Genomic DNA, 12,596 nt, shown 5'->3' on the forward strand with positions numbered 1-12,596 from the left:
ATGACATGGGTATTCCATCCTGAGCTTGTTTCGTACTTCTTTTCCCCAAAGCCGGAGGTTTGCAAGGTGTGCCCGGTGCTTCGGCAAAACCCCTTTTCGGATGATCCTGGGTGTCTGGTGGTACGCGAGTCAACCGAGGTTTTCCAGTGTGCCAAAAGAAACTTTTCTTGCCAGGCGGGTTCTGACTTTTCCTCTTCCGATGGAGACTCTCCGTTCTCTTATGATCTCCAGAGAAGGGGAAGAATGGAGTCCTCGTACCCTGATGAAGGGGTCTGAGATGTTCAATGTGCAGAACGTTCTTAGAGACGGTTCCGCTAAGTCGGGGTGTTCTCTTTCCCCTTTGGGGAAGTCGCGTTGGCCCCTTCCCATGGTGTTTAGGTGGTAAGGTGTCCGACTTGTTAGCCAGCCTCTTGGAGAGGGCTTCTTCCCCCGGAGCTGCCCTGGCGGCTTAATCTTCACCTGGAAATTTGGTCGGTGAATTGAGGGAAATCTGACCTGTTGGTTCACACCCTTTCGGTCTGTGGAGTCAGGATTGTACAACAGTACGCGTATTGCCCCTCAGTGTGTCTCTGTGTATAACCGGGGTCACCCAGCATTTCGATTAATCGGTACCACTTTCGCAGGATCTGGGTAGTGGTCTGAGAATGAGGACACCCTCCGTAGGACCCGGGACGTACCCTGGTATGGGAGACGTGAAAGTCTCCCTATGTATAATCTAATGGTTCATCCTTATATGTCCTAGAGTTGTGGAGTTTGGCGGTATAGTGAGTTCTCCTTCTCGGTTAAGGGAAGGGCGTACGGGTCCTTCAATTGGGGCGTAGAGGTGTCGGAACACATGCATGTAGTGTGCCCTGGTCTGTGCATGCAATGCCAGAGCATATTCTGAAGGTAGAAGCCCTGGACAAGGGCGCGGTGGTCACCCCTTCGTACCTACGCCACTAGCACCGGGTAAGACTATCCTGGGGTCATGTTGGGACCCTCTTCCGGTCTGTGGGGTACCGAGACAGGTGTCAGGTACGGTAATACACTTATTGCCACTAGTGGGTCTCCACATACCGCTGGGGTTCTCCGGGAACTGTTTCTATCAGTACCACTTAGAGATTTCCTGGAGTGGTCTGAGGAGGGGGTTGCCCTCAATAAGACCGGGCTGAACGGTCAGGAATGTCTGGACGTAAGCCCGTATGGGGAGGTACGGTAGTCTCCAAATTATCCAAGGGGTCACCCTTATTGGGTATAGTACTGGAGCTTTGGCAGCACCGTGAGCTCTCCTTTCTTGGTGCTGTCGACATACATGTATCCATTGTGTTCCGATCTGGCATACAGTAACAGATCGTACTCCATGGTTATCAGCCCGTCCTAGGGCGTGGGGATTAGACCCCAATATCTATATGTCCTTAGCCCTTCCGGGTCTTGGTTGGGTTCTCTGACTTCCTGAGGTATGTCTTGCCAGACCTCCTCCTCCGAGGGAGAGTCCTCTCCCCTCCGTTCGTCTATGATTTCTGAGGACGATGGAGATAATGGTTCCTCATCCTCTCATGAGGGTCTTGTGGAGTGTCTGACATAATGGTAGTATGATTTTTTCCCGTCTGTGGGGAGACAGAGTATACGTCAGTGCGTATGTGTCTACACAGTGGCTTCCACGTACAACTGGGGGGTACCCAGGTACCAAATAATCAGTACCACTAGGAGTTTGACTAGTGGTCTGAAGAGGGGTCACCCTCTTATCGACCGGGGTGAACGGTCTTTAATGTTGGGACGGAGCCCGGTAATGGTCGGGACGAAGCCCGGTAATGGTCGGGACGGAGCCCGGTAATGGTCGGGACGGAGCCCGGTAATGGTCGGGACGGAGCCTGGTAATGGTCGGGACGTAAGCCCGGTAATGGTCGGGACGGAGCCCGGTAATGGTCGGGACGTAAGCCCGGTAATGTGAGGTATCGAAGACCTCAGTACGCTTTTGCAAGGAGTCACCCTTGTGTATGGAATTTTGTGGAAATTTTGCCATTGTGGATTGTGCGTACTTCGTTATAAGCCCTTGGTTGGGCGTGGAGGTCACCCTTGTACAACAAATTGTTGTTGTTGATTGTTTGTATGTAGTGATTTCTGGGTAGTTCTTCAGTGCTTTGTAACAATCATCATTGCCTTCTGAGTGTTCATCTAATTGGGCAGTGCAGCCTGAGCCTGATGGGAATTGTTCCTGGTTTGGTGTAATACAATCCCAACGGTGAGTTACCTGCAGTGGTCCTTTAGCACAGAGCTGTAGGAGTTAACTGCAGTGAGGAGTGTGCTTAGCCTGATGAGAGTTGTTCCTGGTTTGGTGCAATACCATCCTCACGGTAAGTTATCTGTAGTGGCCCTTTAGCACAGAGTTGCAGGGGTTAACTGCAGTGAGAAGAGTGCTTAGCCTGATGGGAGTTGTTCCTGGTTTGGTGTAATACCATCCTACTGGTAAGTTATCTGTAGTGGCCCTTTAGCACAGAATTGCAGGGGTTAACTGCAGTGAGAAGAGTGCTTAGCCTGATGGGAGTTGTTCCTGGTGTGGTGTAATACCAACCTACTGGTAAGTTATCTGCAGTGGCCCTTTAACACTGAGTTGCAGGGATTAACTGCAGTGAGGAGTGTGTTTAGTTACACATTATATTATGTGAGCATGAAGAATTAATTCAAATAATAGGATAAACAACAAAACTTCTCAGTGTACATGACAGAATATTTTGTCAGCTTCAGTGTAAAGCAATCATAATTTTTTGCTCTTTCAATCAAGTGGTGTACCTGTGATGGCACACATACTGTAATACTTTAATGGCACATAAAAACGTGAATAGAAGCAGAAAATCTGTGCCAGTTCATGGGAATCACGAACTGGCGAAACTAAGATGGCCGCCGAGGATCTCGCGGTATCGCGAGATCCAAGATGGCCGCCGTTCGCGCGCAAATTTGCTGCGCAGTCCGCGACCGCGGCCCGCAATTGCGGTCCGACGGACTCGGTCTGCACCCCCTCGCGCCCCCCTACCCACCCCTCGGTACCCTGGGACCCTTAGAGGAGCCTGGTGGTCCCGCGCGATCGCGGTAAAATGCCGCGAATCGCGAGGGACAAACAGGCAAGCCAGCAGACAGTAACAGATCCCAGCAGGGGAAACACAGTGGGAAAAAAACCACCTAACAGTCCAGGGAGAAGGATGGATTTAGCAGGGGAAATAGAGGAGGCAGATGAAAAGGGAGGCCCCAGACAGGGGGAAGAAAAGAAAAGGTACAATACCAAAATCGGTTAAAGGGACCACAAGATCAATATGCATTATATATAGAAAAACAGTTGAGAGCTTAATACTCTGACCTGTGCCTTGGCTGGAAGCAGCAAAGAAAGAGGAAATCATGTGACTGTCAGGGCTTTATATATGGATGTGATGCCTGTTACTGATTGGTTTAAAGTTTTCTGATTGACTTGTGCTGCTGGAGGCATAAAGTAAAGAAAGTTATGCAAAATACGAAGCCTCCTGTCATGTGATAAAATTGCAAATACTTTCCATGTGTCTCTGCTCAAGCCCCTTACTTGCAATCGCTACACCAGGTTATCCACTCCTCCTCCGCCCTTGGTAGTGGGTGATCAAGAAGAATACGAAGTCCGTTCTATCATGGACTCCAAATTATCCAGAGGTGTCTTGTCCTATCTCGTTGACTGGAAGGGTTATGGTCCCGAGGAACGTTGTTGGGTTCCTGCTGACCGGGTCCATGCGCCCCGTCTTATCCGGTCATTTCACAACCGCTTTCCTCTTAAGCCGGGTCCTTCCCGCCCGGTGCGCGGTCTTCGAGTGGGGGGTACTGTTGCGGTCACCGGCCCGCCGAGCCTCACGGCCGTGCCCGACCGGCACGGCCACGCCGACAACACAAAGTTACCTGCTCGTCGGCGAGCCGGGAACCGCTCCTTCCGTTCTTCCGGGCATCACGCCCGAATCAAACATGGCGCCGACCACGTGGTCGCGCCTAAGAGTAGCTCCGCCCCCGAAAATTATACCAACGTGTGCGTGACGTCACGACGTCAACGCACACGCACGTTTTGGGGTCAGAGGTCGCCCTCTGACCAATCATAGCCTAGAGAGGGGTATTTAAACCCCTAGCTTTTCCCATTACTTTGCCATGTCGTGGTTTCAGTTTCCTGATTTCCTGAGAGTGCTATTTCCGTGATTCTGATTTCCTGGTATCCTGATCCTTGGCGTTTTCCCTGGTTATTCTGATCTCTGGTTTCCCTGACTTGGCTTGTTTTATCGGTATTGAGTATTTTCTGGCTTCCTTGACCTCGGCTTTCCCTTTGACCATTCTCTGTCTCTAGCGTATTAGTCCGGCCATTCTAAGGTCCGGTTTACGCTCTATCCTGTTATTTTCCTTTTCTTACCTATGTATATGTTTACATAGTTTCTGCGTGCTGGACCACATCACTAGTCGTGACATAGGGTTTCTACTCTCGCCTCACTGCTCCTTCAAACCTCTACCCACACCCCTTTCCCCCTCTTTCTCATCATTTGAAATCCATTCAATTCGCCTATTTAAAACCCCACTCTGCTAACATTGCTGTTATTTATCACACACCCCCGTTCCCCTCTCCTCTTCCTTGACCACTTTGCAGCATGGCTACCCTACTTCATCTCTTCTAATATTCCATCCCTAATTCTCTGGGACTTCAATATTCCCATTAACCCACCTTTGACCTCAGCAACCTCTAAACTTCTTTCAATTACATCCTCCCTTGGGCTATTGCAGTGGGCTAATTCTCCCACCTATGTAGTTGGCAATATCCTCAACCTCATTTTCTCTTATGCATGTACAGTGTCTAATATCTCCAACACTCCATTTCCTCTCTCTGACCACCACCTGTTGTCATTTGCTCTCGAGTACCCCCTCACCCAACAACCTCAGCCTCACCCCCTCAACTCAAGAGGAGCCTTAATTCTAGTGACTTCCAGCAGCTGTTAGCTGATATTGATTCACAACTCCTATCCATGCCTTCCCTCTCCTGTCCCTCACTGGCCATCTCCACATATAACACTAGCCTCTCCCCTGTCTTGAACACTGCAGCCCTGCTCCAAACATGCACCTTGAGGAGGACACGCCCCAACTCTGGTATACTAAATCAACACGATACCTGCAAAGATGCCCCTATTGTGCTGAACGCTCCTGGAGGAAGTCTCTCACCCAGTCAGACTTTTTCCATTATAGATTCATATTATGTTCATACAGTGCAGCCCTTGCCCTCTCCAAACAGTCATACTTTTCCTCTTTCATTAGTTCATGCTCCCACAATCCCAGGCGTCTCTTTGACACCTTTAACTCTCTTCTTCGCCTTGCTGTGGCCACCCCTCAAACTAACTTTACAACCGATAGCTTTGCATGCTACTTTACCGACAAGATTGAACAGTGTCTTGAACACTGCAGCCCTGCTCTAAACATGCACCTTGAGGAGGACACGCCCCAACTCTGGTATACTAAATCAACACGCTACCTGCAAAGATGCCTCTATTGTGCTGAACGCTCCTGGAGGAAGTCTCGCACCCAGTCAGACTTTTTCCATTATAGATTCATATTATGTTCATACAGTGCAGCCCTTGCCCTCTCCAAACAGTCATACTTTTCCTCTTTCATTAGTTCATGCTCCCACAATCCCAGGCATCTCTTTGACACCTTTAACTCTCTTCTTCGCCTTGCTGTGGCCACCCCTCAAACTAACCTTACAACCGATAGCTTTGCATGCTACTTTACCGACAAGATTGAACAGCTAAGGAAAGAATTCTCCCCACCCTACCTTTCTTTTTCGCAACCACACGTAGCTCATGCGTTTCCTACCCTTCAGACTTTCCCCCTGGCTACTGAACAAGAGGTGGCTGCACTTCTCCTTTCCCCTCGCTCACCACTTGCCTGCTTGATACTGTCCTATCTCACCTTATCAGATCTCTCTCCCCTTGTCTTGGGCCTTCCTTAGCCCCTTAAGGACACATGACATGTGTGACATGTCATGATTCTCTTTTATTCCAGAAGTTTGGTCCCTTAACCCCTTAAGGACCAAACTTCTGGAATAAAAGTGAATCATGTCACACATGTCATGTGTCCTTAAGGGGTTAAAGGACCACTATAGGCACCCAGACCACTTAAGCTTAATGAAGTGGTCTGGGTGCCAGGTCCATCTAGGGTTAACCCTGCCTGCTGTAAACATAGCAGTTTCAAAGAAACTGATATGTTTACATATGGGTTAATCCAGCCTCCAGTGGCTGTCTCATTGACAGCCGCTAGAGGCGCTCCCGCGCTTCTCACTGTGATTTTCACAGTGAGAAGACGCCAGCGTCCATAGGAAAGCATTGAGAATGCTTTCCTATGGACTGACTGAATGCTCACGCGGCTCTTGCCGCGCATGCGCATTCAGCTGATGACGACCGAAGGAGGAGGAGAGTCCCCAGCGCTGAGGGAGCCTGGCGCTGGAGAAAGGTAAGTGATTTAACCCCTTCCTCCCCCTTCAGCCTGGCGGGAGGGGGGCCATGAGGGTGGGGGGGACCTATTAATACTACAGTTTGTTTTCCTGGCACTATAGTGGTCCTTTAACACACATCTTCAACTGCTCTCTCTCTCTTCTGGCATTGTCTCTGCTGACCTTAAACATGCCACTGTAGTACCTATCCTGAAAAAAACATCTCTCGACCCGTCCTCCCCCTCTAACTATTGTCCCATATCCCTGCTCCCTTTTTCCTCGTCTTTACCCGTATGTCTCATTTCCTCAATTCCAAATCTCTCCTTGATCCTCTTCAATCTGGCTTCTGCCTCCTCCACTCTAATGAGACTGCTCTTATCAAAGTTACTAACAACCTAATTGCAGCTAAATCCAAAGGCCACTACTCCATTCTAATTCTTCTTGACCTCTCTGCTGCCTTTGAGACCATTGATCATGCTCTTCTTCTTGAAACTCTTCAATCAATCACTAGGTCTCTGTAACTCTGTTCTCTCATGGCAATAATGGCAATAATAATAATAATGATTAATAGATAGATAGATAGATAGATAGACTATGTACTCACTCTCTTTTTTTGATGAGTATCAAAGTTTTAGTGTAAATATATACTTATATGTTATTCTCTGTTTTAGGCAATGTGAATGGTGTGACATGCAGTGAACACTCTCTATCTAGAGAAAAATCACCCCCTCCTAAACCTGAGACATCTCACGGGAGACACCCTGGGGGTAGAGCAGCTACTCCACATCCTCAACAGCTGCCTTTGAGAAAAACATTCAGTGATCTTGGACATATTTTGCAAAACCCTACCAGCACAGAAAGTACAGGTGGAATGTATGCCAGCCCCTCCTGTAATGGAACAAAAGACGCTGTTGCCTTGTCACAGGAAAGCACATTCAACTATATGACTCCATCTAGCCCAGTGAAAAGTCAGCAAAGAACTGGAAGTGACACCACAAAATGTTCCACTTTGACAATGTCCTCTCCTGGAGTTTGTAAAGGGGGGGGATCCTATAAGGTGAGAAAAGAGAATGTGACAAGGAGCAATGGAAGTGGTATGTGTTCAAGTGCCACCCTTCCAACTACATCATTTGATCATACAAAGGAAGCAGAATCTAAAAATATTTTCCATTCCGGACAATCAGGTATAAATATCTCTTCTACGATGCCGACAAGGTCTGGAGAATGCACATTTCGGGAGAGATCACTGTCTATGCCAACAGACTCAGGTTCCCTTTCCTCAGTAGATATAGCTTACTCTGAGAACAGGAGAGGCAGTGGTGATTATGCCCTGAATTACCCTAGTGGAAGCTCAGAGGAGAGCACAAGCACAGAGAATGTATCTGTTGCTACTGAAGAGAACCAGGAAAGAAGGAGGTCTCGAAGCATCTCCTTGAGGAAGCCAAAGAAAAAGCCATCTCCTCCTGCACGCAGTGTTTCCTTGATCAAGGATAATAGTGTCCAGAAATTACAGCCGGCAGCTACTATGCCTAAAGACCAGAGGCCTAAGAGTCTCTGTATTGCATTTGATAGCCAGGGGCATAGTTACATTCAAACATCCCTTCATGGTAATGCCACAATGCCAACAGCAAAAAGCATGCACTTTACCCACAGCTGGAATCAAAGTGATGGCAAATCCAATGATTTGTACAGGTCATTGTCTGGTTCTAGTACTGCAACAGGAACCACTGTGATTGAGCATACAAAAACACAGGGAAGTTCAGAGTCTTTAACATCTCCTTCCAACTCCAGAGCCACAACTCCTTCTCAGGTTTCAACAGAACCAGAGTCAAAGATTTCATCACCTAGGAAACCTCTTGCTTTGATGTCTCCTTCAAGTGGTTACTCTAGTCAGTCAGAAACTCCAACTGCAGTCCCGTCATCAATGATTCTTGGACACTCTCCTTACCAAAGCAACAAGGTAAGACCTGTTGTTCCTGAGAGAAAATCATCACTGCCAGCTGTTTCACCCATTGACAGAAGTCCTAAGATAAGGCAGCCTTTCGATTTGCCATTGACTCCACCTACCCATCTAGACTTGACTGCAGTTAGGAGATCTTCAAAAAGTAAAGTAAAAAACAACAGGAGCCATTCAGAGTCAACTTTTGGTACTAAACATAATCAAAAGAGTAGTCCAGTTCAGCCTATAATGCCAATGGTGACACAATCAGATCTAAGATCTATACGGCTTCGCTCAGTAAGCAAATCAGAGCCTGAAGACAACTTGGATGGTATAGAACCCATTGATGAACTTGCAGATGAAGCTTTTCCTTTGCCAGATAAAAAAGTAAAGCCTCCAGTAGCAGAGAAACCTCCTATGTCCAGAAGACCCACCAATCTGGCTTATAGATCCCCTGCTGTCACACCAGAATCTCCTGTGATGTCTCCACATTCTCCTGGAACATTTGTTAGAGACCAGTCATCTCCTCAGGATGCCTACATGGTCATTGGGACAATTAGGCACAGGAAAAGCTATGATATAGATACTCGTATGGACACGCCACCTTCCATTGAACCCTCACCTCCTTCTGAAAGTTGCTTTCTTGGAGGTCCACCAGGGACAATTAGCTTCTCCCATAGTAGTGCTGATGAAGAAGAGCTGACAAGAGGGAGACAAATGCCAGAGAGAATCACAATCCAAAGTCTAAGTTATTCAGATAAAAGGAGAGTGAAGGTTCCACCACCTATTCCAAAAAAACCCAGTGTGTTACACTTTCCAGTTGCTAGTCCACCTCCAGCAGGTCAGACTGAGTGTTCCAATTCTGAACAAATGATGTCGTCAAGCCCAGTTATTGCTGTGGATTCTAGAGCCAGGTCGTATCCTGATATTATTGAATTTCAGAAATATGACCCTGAAGGTGCAATTTCAGCTGCCCAACCGGACCTTGTATCTGTTGATCGATTGTCAGGTGAATGACATTAGCTGTGTTTATATGTTTGTTTGTTTGTTTGACTGTCTACTTTAGGAGGAAACATAAATGTAAAGGTTCTATCAGAATTACAAGTGAAACAAAATATCAGTGTTCATCAAGCAAATTATTATTTATCTGCTTGATATATGGTTTACACAAAAATGCAAAATACACTTAATCCTTAATATGACCCCTTTGTCTCCCTTTTTCAAGAAGTGGTAAACCTGCTTATTCTATAAACCCATCTACAACAGGTCTGGCTGAGAGAAACACAAGTAAAAGTACCCACATAAGTTAACAGTACCCACACAATGTCTCCCAGTGACTTTTTATTAATGAAACTAATCACCTGCAGGTCTGCCTTGTCCTATGCAGCTCTCAATAGAAATGTGTGATTTGCTTCTGACTTTTTGGAGCTCTGCCATTGAAAACAGTATGAATACTCCGTGACAGTTAGCAAAGTTTTAGGATAATGCTAGACCCTACCCCTTGAATTTGACCCGGGCACTAACTCGTTAACTACCGAAGCCTGTATACAGAAACTACAACCCAATGAGAAATTAGTCCTTTTCAACACCTATGATACTGCTCTTTATATTAATTGACATAGGCAACATAGGGAATTATTCAAGGTGTATAACGCTTTGTAGTGAACTGACAACTGAAATGCAAAATGTGTGATTTTAACACAGTTGGAGAATTTTTCCAAACCAGCCCATTTTGCCTACATTTTTCTGTTTGTTTTTCAATTCAATGCAATTCTGGGTTAGTACATACATAGTCTTCTCAAAAGTGCAGTATAGTAACCTGGACCCTCAAAAAGTATCCTTTAATGCCATCTAGAGGGCAATACATGTAATATAAGTATAAAAAGACCATAAAGCCTTTTCTGTAGTGCAACATTGGCTGGAGCCAATCAGAAGGAGGGTAGGAGGGACCCTGCCCAAACATAGGAAAGGCAGGCTGAACCTTCATCAGGTTCTCACAATCAGTCATTTTGGCTGTGTGTAATGAGTACAGTGAATAACTAGTGCTCATGGCCTGTCCTTCTATAAAGGGAAAGCCAAGACCAGATTCAAGACTGACTCCCCCTCCTGCTCTTATTAGCCAACAGCTGTTCTGAAAATTCAGACCAGTATGCAATTATTTATTTTAGCGTGTGAGTTAATGGATTTATTGATATTTGACATATGTGAAGAACTGCTAAACATGCTATAGGGGATGTATAGGAGTGTATAGAAAGAAATGGGAGCGTTCTTTTGTTAAAAAAAAATACTTACAAGCTTAATGTTTCTCATCGGCTTCTCATGCTGCCATCAATAAGGGGTGAGTAAGGGGCAATACTAAAAATATATTAATAAGATACAACATAGGTTTGTTTTTTCCAACACACTTATCTGTAGAATAATGTTAAGTTAAATCCCCAATAGGAAAAACTAGTAGTAGTCTTTACCAAACCAATATATTGTATTTTTATGTTATTGCAACCAGAAATGGTTGGTCGCTGCCCATATTGCATTGAAGGTCAAGCTTCCACTGGGAGTTTTAGTTATGAATGAGATGTGGTCAGTACCTGATTGGTAATTTCATTTTTTTCATATCTACATGCTATAGGACCATTTACAGATATGTCGGGTGATCATAGAAGTGTATCAAGGAAAACAGCTGAATCCATTACTGAATATGATGATGAAGTGTTTGTGAGTTCCCGTACAACTGAAGACCTATTTACCGTCATACACAGGTAAGACCAGAGAGCTTATTTAAGCTGTGCTTTATAGATCTGTGTTGATCATCACATTTTACTTTGAGAATTTCAGTGAGATAGGCCAAAATATCAGAATTTGAAGACTAATGTTTATTCAGGAAAGTTGTGCTAGTCTTATTCTTGTGCACCTTGCAGTGTGGGTGTAGGTTCCTTAGTTTGCTATTGTGTAAATACACTAGAATTTATTATAAATGAGTGATTAATACAGTGTTAATCACAGAATATTAAAACAGTCAGCAAACCTTTATGTTTGACACCTTAAAAACAGCTCAAATAATGTATTGCCCCAAAAAGAAACCTAGCAATGTTGTTTGTAGGTCTTGATGCAGCAGTGTGTTCAGAAAAGAAATAAAATATAATATTATAATTCCACTTTATAGAGTGGTACAAAATATAAAAAAAAAGCAAGAGGTCTTACACTTACATGTGAAAGAGCTAAAACTCTTCTCTGAATTAAGCGCAGTGGTGTAATAGGTCCCCTGCCTAGGGTATACACGTGGTCTCCAATATCACTACATATATGAAAACGTATTGTATGGCTCTCACAATTGTAACAGCAGCCTAAGGTATTCAACTAACATGATGATGAGCTAACTAAGCTCAGATTTGATGAGCCCCACCACCCGGGGTGTACATATGGGTATAATTCTCAGTGGGTATATGGTGAAAAAAAAAGGCCAGCAACTCTAATAGTGTAATACTGTTAAGTTAGTAAATTCATTAGCTGTCTTTTTTGATCGAAAGCATTAAATGATGCATGAAAGGTTGAATTATATTAATTTGAGTATTTTGTCATCCTACATTACTATGTAACTATGGAATATTTTTTCTTTTCCATAGGTCTAAAAGGAAGTTGCTAGGATGGAAAGATTCTGGAGATGCTTTTGGGAGTAGGCAAAGTTCAGTGTCACCTGTTAAAAGTTCCTCGAGTTCCACACTTAGTGATTTTTCAACTGGAACCCTGAATATAACGCGGACCTCCAGTAAAAATGAGGACTTTAAAGCCCTTCTCCAAAGAAAGGGCAGCAAGAGTAGCCTGGGATCCCGTCCCTCAGCTGCAGAACTTTTGAAGACTACCAATCCATTGGCACGAAGAGTTATGAATGAGTTTGCTCCGGAGATTGAGAAGAGTGGAAATATGAAAACTTTACCGTGAAGTAGACAAATGTGAATCTGTGAAATACCAGTGCGGAATGGAGATTTGCTGACAAGGGAGAACAGATGTTTACCATCATCCCAGTTTGTCCAATCTGGAGCCTGGAATCATTTTTCTAATCAAGGATTTTATCTGGTGGCTTTCTGTGTTTAGAAAACTTAACACTTCACCATCGGTTTCCTTAAAGATATATCTGATGAGTGTGTTTACTTTTAAATGCACAGTGATGGATTGCCTCTTGGGATATACACACACTACCTGCATTAGTTGACA

At 45.1% G+C, this 12,596-nt stretch overlaps 1 protein-coding gene across 2 annotated transcripts in view; it reads left to right on the plus strand.

The window, feature by feature from the left end:
* Window positions 1-12,343, plus strand: part of NHSL2 (NHS like 2) — a 154,260-nt gene extending 141,917 nt beyond the window's left edge. For both annotated transcript variants that reach the window (XM_063432244.1, XM_063432245.1), the window contains 3 exons: window positions 7,120-9,396; window positions 11,014-11,143; window positions 12,008-12,343. In XM_063432244.1, coding sequence (XP_063288314.1) covers window positions 7,120-9,396; window positions 11,014-11,143; window positions 12,008-12,323 — 2,723 coding nt within the window. In that variant the 3' untranslated portion in view covers window positions 12,324-12,343. The remainder of the gene's footprint in view (window positions 1-7,119; window positions 9,397-11,013; window positions 11,144-12,007) is intronic.
* The last annotated feature ends 253 nt before the right edge of the window (window positions 12,344-12,596 follow it).

Source organism: Pelobates fuscus, chromosome 9 (genome assembly GCF_036172605.1).
Source record: "Pelobates fuscus isolate aPelFus1 chromosome 9, aPelFus1.pri, whole genome shotgun sequence".
Lineage (NCBI taxonomy): Eukaryota > Metazoa > Chordata > Amphibia > Anura > Pelobatidae > Pelobates > Pelobates fuscus.